Source organism: Chenopodium quinoa, unplaced genomic scaffold (genome assembly GCF_001683475.1).
Source record: "Chenopodium quinoa cultivar QQ74 unplaced genomic scaffold, ASM168347v1, whole genome shotgun sequence".
In the NCBI taxonomy this organism is placed as follows: domain Eukaryota; kingdom Viridiplantae; phylum Streptophyta; class Magnoliopsida; order Caryophyllales; family Amaranthaceae; genus Chenopodium; species Chenopodium quinoa.
In genome coordinates this window covers 2,050,032-2,056,356 of record NW_018742733.1, presented here as the reverse complement: position 1 = coordinate 2,056,356, position 6,325 = coordinate 2,050,032, and the positions used below count along the sequence as shown (strand labels likewise).

Here is a 6,325-nt window from a genome sequence, read left to right as displayed (position 1 = left end):
GACTGTGATTTCCACTCAGAAATGTGAAGCATTCTGTTAATTCACGTCGTACAACATTCAGTCACCATTTGTAATTAACACGCTATTCTTCTTCTTCCTCCTTTTCTCACATCAAGCTCCATTAAAGGAGCTCGAGCTTTAATCCTCATCCATTTCCCACCAACACCACCATTTCCTGCGGCTTTGCCGTCGAATTTAAACGAAAACCTTGAGATAAAGGGGAGAAAAAAGGGCAAAATCAATTCCAAAGGGTAAGGGTGTCAACTTCCTCCATTGAAGTAGACTTTAAGCTTCTGAAACTCCATTGAAGATGCTCTTCGGATTCTCGCTGTTATTCACATAAAATACAGAGCTTTTGCTACGTACATTTCAATTCAGTTATTGTGCTCGGATAACACCACCACTAGCTGCCTAACATTGCAACCACCAACAACCTTGCATATCTACAATTCTAGAATTATAAGTTCAATAGATGATGAGAAGAAGAGTAGTAGTGAATAGGGAAGAAGATTCTGCATTTTTTGTTGAGGTTGGAGTAAATTGGACTACTGAGACTTCGAAGGAAGTTGTTGTACTTTACTAATGTCGTCAACAAAACTTTGTTAGCCCAATTCACCTCTATTCTATGTGATATTATAGAAAGACGATCGTACCCCCAGCTACTAGGCCTTAAAATACAAACTACCCTCTTGAGATGCATTTCATGTTTATCAAGAAGAGAAACAGGGATTTACCCCCAGTATTAACATAACAAACGTCAAAAATTAAAAAAAGGAAGGGACATTTATCCGATGTTCATTGTATTTTTTTTGTTAAAATAAAGCATCAATATATCATTATCTATGAGTCTCTTAAATCCGGACTTGCTGAATGGACTGGTCTAAACAAGGTGAATGGTATAACGTAACCATGGTTACATAATGAGAAACAACTGAACATATCGATTCTGAATTACACGACGTATGTCCCACTGATGTTATTAATTGTATTGTGATTGAAATCTAGTACAATGGCGATAGACCAACTTCAAACGCACATATCTCTCAATCCAGAAATGATCTTTAGGTGATACAAGTTGGAGGTGATAGCTTGTTTCAAAAGCTTTCCATTAGTAGGTCATATGCCCAATTTTGATAAAAAAACAAAAAGTTATGGTTGTTTTACTTAAGATTGTCAAGGTGGAATTTCTTACACACACCCGTGCCAAAAACCAACATGCCCATGCTTCTTCGAGGATCAGCCTAGCATGTTTTGTTTCCTAATTTCGGCTACACTTATGACGGCTATTAATGTTATTCCTTTGGAAATAATTTAGGGTTTCCTTATGTTATAGTACCTCTTTTTTTTATTTCGTTGACACTTTTTTTTATTACGCTTGCCAACACACTTTTTAAACGACTAATATCTCTAATTCTCGACATTATAAAATTATAAAAAGAGGATATTGATAAAATATACGTACATTGAGAGGATTCAAACAAGATCTCACTTGACTATATTTTATGATAGCGCGCTATAAATCACAAAAGTTAATCAAAGTGTAATTTGTAAATAGTGTAAACGTCATAAATCACAAAAGTTAGTCAAAGTGTAGTTTGTAAATAGTGTAAAAGTCAAATGGTGTCAACTAAAAAAAAGAAGCAAGTATAATAAAGAGTCGTTGGGTGGACAATTTGATGTGCTTAAGTGCTTACATTGATTAGCCTAGCCAATTGTTGTTTGTTGCTTTCATGTCTTTTGAGTTTTGATTCATGATGATTCACAATATCTCATGACCAAATCAAATGATGACCCTCTTTCCAAAAAAAAAAAAAAACATGTTTTTAGCATGAAATCGATGGTTTTATTTCCAAAAATAAAAACTATGTACCATTAAGAGGTATATTAATCAAAGAGATCTATTAATCTTAAAGTATTGATCTTATGACAATGCTAGACATATACTTCTTCTGTTTTTTTTATAGTTGACATGTTTCTTAGTTACGTTTGCAAATGCACAAATTCAATCATTAATATCTATCTTTAATTACCGATAAGCAAAAATTATAAAAAGTTGATATTTTGAAATATACATTGTGATGAATTTAACAAGATCTCACTCGACTATATCTTTCTTCATATATAAATCACAAAACATGGTCAAAGAGAGATGTGTGAATAATGCTAAAGTCAAAACTTGTCAACAAATATAAAAACGGAGGTAGTATTAATCAAAGAAAAATCGAGTTTGTAAAAATTAAAGGAAAATTTGTAATTATTAATCCCAACTTTCGCCCATTTCCTTTCATTAATCCCAACTTTCGATTATTATTGAATAATCCTAACTTTGGGGGGCATTTTCTTTTATCAGGTCATGACCGGTCAATAAAAGTCAATGACCTATTATAACAAGTAACTTGACACGTGTCAAGCCCTGATTGGTAAAAAAAAAATTAAAAATTACAAAAATTGAAAAAAAAAAAAACCAAACCTCTCCTTTCCATTTACCGGACCACCATACCCTAACCCCCACCCTGACATCCCAGCCACCCTTTTACCACCGTGAAACATAACCCCCACCCCTAAACTCGTCGGCCACTGCCTTTGGGCCACCAAAACCAACCGATCGACGAACCCCGACCACCAAAACCACCAGCCGCACCACCACGACCTCTAAAACAGCTGGTTCACGCGAACCTCGGCCCCATTACTACCTGGAGTGCGAATCCCGACCCCCATTACCACCAGCAGCACGAATCTCGACCCCCTTTACCACCAGCAACGCGAACCTCGACCCTCAAAAACCAACAGCCGCGCGAATCCTGACCCCCAACATCATCAGCCGCGCAACCGCGGCCCTTGAAACCACCGTCCCCTTGAAACCAGCCGCGCAAATTCCCTCCCTCACTTACGAAAAACACCAAATGCCCCTTCCCCACCATGTTGTTAGGGTTTTCGTGAGTGGGGGGGGGGGGAGATTGGTGGTTTTCGTGAGTGGATGAGGGAGATCGGGGTGAAGGGTGGAGATGCGTTTAGGAGGAGTTGCGGTGCTTGGGGGTTGTTTTCGGCGACGAGGGGTGAAAATGGTGGCTTGGGGGTTGTTGTCGGCGACGGGGGTGAGGTTGCGGTGGTTTTCAGTGGGGTAGGGGAAGGAGATGGTGGTTTCCGGTGGTGTTAAGGAAGGAGGTGGTGGGGCTATGGTGCTGGTGGGTTTGGTTTTTAAATTTTTTTTTTTTTAAAAAATCAACTAATGAAATTGCAAAATGTGGCATGTAAGAAAAAAAAATTAAAAAAAATTACCTTTTAATCAGGTCACCGGTCATTTGACCTGATAAAAGAAAATGCCCCCCAAAGTTGGGATTATTCAATAATAATCGAAAGTTGGGATTAATGAAAGGAAATAGCCGAAAGTTGGGATTAATAATTACAAATTTTCCAAAATTAAATTCAATTGTTACATACATAGTACAAAGTAATTCTTTAAAATTATAAATTAAAAAAAATAAATAAAAACTTCAAATGATACAACAAAAAAACACAAAAGAAATACAAGGAATACAACTAACGCAAAATTGCTGAAACAATAAGCTAAGATAGAGGTATAACAATATACTAGTACTTATAGTTTTATGGCCTGACAAATTCCTACACCAGGTGGAAGCTCAAGCTTTTGGGTGTTAACACCGGCAACCGGAGGCAGCGTACGAGTATCGACGCAGCTCATTCCGTCACAACATTTATACTGTCCATAAGGATGACAGAGTTGGTTAATTTTTCGACACTCATCAGTTGATGGTGGTTGTTCACCTAAAGGTAAACATAAACCTACACCTATTGGAAGGATTGGATCCCCTAAAATGCAATTTAATCCTTTGCAACAAATGTAATCACCATAACCTATACACAGTTCAGTTTCATTCCTACACGTGGGCGACGACCTTGGTGGTGGTGGTGGTGGATGCTCATAATATCCGGTAGACTTGTAATTTGTTGCCAAGGTTGGAACTGGAAATATTGGAAACAAGAAATCAAACGTTGTTATAAAGGAGTGATATGTTACTCGATAAGTACCCATATTAGAGAGGATGCCCCAGTTTCTCATGGTGAGAAACAAAATTTGTTTTACATGGCATTTTCGTAAATAAACCAACAATTTTATTCAACTTTATTCAATTGTAAAGCCTACAATAATGAAAAAGTTGTTGATTTATTCACGAAAATGTCTCCATGAGAAACAAATTTCGTTTCTCACAACGAGAAACAGGGAATTTCCCCACATTAGACTCTCTTGGACATGCATAGAACACTTAGAAACTTCATTTTGGTTCAAAATCATGCATATAGTCCACAAAGAAACCAAGTCGAACATTTTAACATGAGAATAATAACATTGAAAACATCAAATTCGTAGAGAATAGAGAGGTAAGGACTAAGGAGCAAAGGCGGGTTATGTATTCGATTAAAAACTTGGACACCAAGTTCGATCTCAAGAGTTATCTAGCAAACTTAATGAAGAAAGTTTTTTACGATTCTTATATTAAGGTAGAATGGCGTTTCATACCTGATATAGTAAGAATGCAAGCAGCCATTAACATATTGGCCGCGACAACGAAGTTGATGGAAGAAGCTTTCCCCATTTGTGATCTAAAATGCTAAGCACTCTTGGTTGCAATATGTATTTGATTCTAATGTTTGTTGCTGCTTCTTCGGCTCACCGTTTCAATATTTATAGTACTCCCTAACGCGCTAAAAATATACTACCTTCGATGTTTTTTAGTTGCAACTTTAGAATATTTTGTATCTCTCATATAATACCTCAAAGTTGCAACTTAAAAAAAACGGAGGTAGCATATATTTTGAAGGTTTTTTATTTGTACATTTGTGTGACAACTTATTGTATTGTCTTCAGTTTGTGGTAGGTGTTAGATTGATTACTATAATTGGCATATACAGCTTGTGCAGTTGCTCCTAGTGACTTGCCATTTTTGTTGTTTGTTGCTTCCATGTCTTTTGATTTCAAGATTCACAATATCTCATGACCAAATCAAATGCTTTATTTAATGTATTCTAATCAAGAAGTTTGTTAGGAATTATATCATTTTGGGATACTTGGTTATGCTTTGCATGTAAGGGGTGTTTGAAAGATTTTTAATATGTTAAGTTTGGCTATATTCTTAGCCTTTTTTAGTATTTTTGATACTAAGGCCAATTGGGGAAACAAATTTATAAGAGAAATAAAAATATACTTCCCCAACTACATCCAAAATTTTGACTCTCTTTTCATTTCGAGTTTATAGTAATTGAGTTGAACTTTCAGGGATAAAGAGAGTTACTACCTCCGTTAATTGTTATGTGCAACTTTGAAGTATTATTTGTGAGATATAAAATATTCCAAAGTTGCACATAACATTTAACGGAGGTAGTATATATTACGGATAAATTTCTTTTATTTTTGTTCGTTAGTTGACTTACTTTTGATACAGAAGACATCTAACACTATGAATTTTTCTTATTTCTCCTTTTCAGGAGATCTCAATAAAGTCCAACAAAATCCAAAAGACATGGCTGCAACAACATGAAATTAAAATCATACATCTCAATCCATAACATTACATTAATTAAGATTAAGTGATTGGCAATTAGTTGTCATTTATATGCTTCAAAATGTACATAGCAGAACTCGGAACTTGACCATATAATTTGGTGTCAGAACACCAGCATAGCAAAATGAAAATCAGAGTCTTTTAAAAAAAGAAGCATAAATAATCCACAGTATTTTTCATGATACTTGATTGTTATATGTGAATATATAAAACTTCTTGAAGAATATTATAGCATTTGACATTTGATAAATGGGTCTAGGTCACACCTGTAACAATTGTCTACTTTATACGACCAAGGAGGCTCCACCTCAAAACCATATTGCAATAAGAGGAGTATCCCCTTAGCCTTATAAAGTGGACAAAATTGTCTTATTTATGTAATGTGGGATACATTTCCCTACACTTTCTACACTCTTCAATGTGGGATAACAGTATAACACACTACTTTCATGTGGGTTTTCTCATGGCCTCAACAACATATAATATGTATTGTAATGAGCTCATTCACACGGAATACATCTTTTCAATTGAATTGGATTACATATCATCTCAATACTTTAAAATAAATTTTACTCATTTAAATTTTAAACAATCAACTTACGCATTGCTTTATACTACCTCCATTTTAATTTAGTTGACACCTTTCTTTTATCACGTTTGCTAACGCACTATTTTGATAGTTAATATCTCTTATTCTCTATATTGAAAAATTATAAAAGGTGGTTATTAATAAAATATGCATT

The 6,325-nt window shown here is 35.3% G+C and overlaps 1 protein-coding gene across 1 annotated transcript; it reads right to left on the bottom strand.

Annotated features, from left to right (window-relative positions):
• Positions 1–3,106: 3,106 nt before the first annotated feature.
• LOC110723566 lies at positions 3,107–4,653 on the bottom strand. The gene is made up of 2 exons (XM_021902914.1): positions 4,541–4,653; positions 3,107–3,984 (listed from the first exon to the last, which is right to left on the bottom strand). The coding sequence occupies exons 1-2, from the start codon at positions 4,614–4,616 to the stop codon at positions 3,599–3,601; spliced, it is 462 nt and encodes a 153-aa protein (XP_021758606.1). The 5' UTR covers positions 4,617–4,653; the 3' UTR covers positions 3,107–3,598.
• Between the last annotated feature and the right edge of the window lie 1,672 nt (positions 4,654–6,325).

Bases quoted from the DNA above. Each gene is read 5' to 3' on its own strand.
- LOC110723566 (XM_021902914.1), bottom strand. From the start codon at position 4,616: ATGGGGAAAGCTTCTTCCATCAACTTCGTTGTCGCGGCCAATATGTTA. The intron at 3,985-4,540 runs GTATGAAACGCC...CAATATTTCCAG, and splicing joins TTGCATTCTTACTATATCAG to TTCCAACCTTGGCAACAAAT.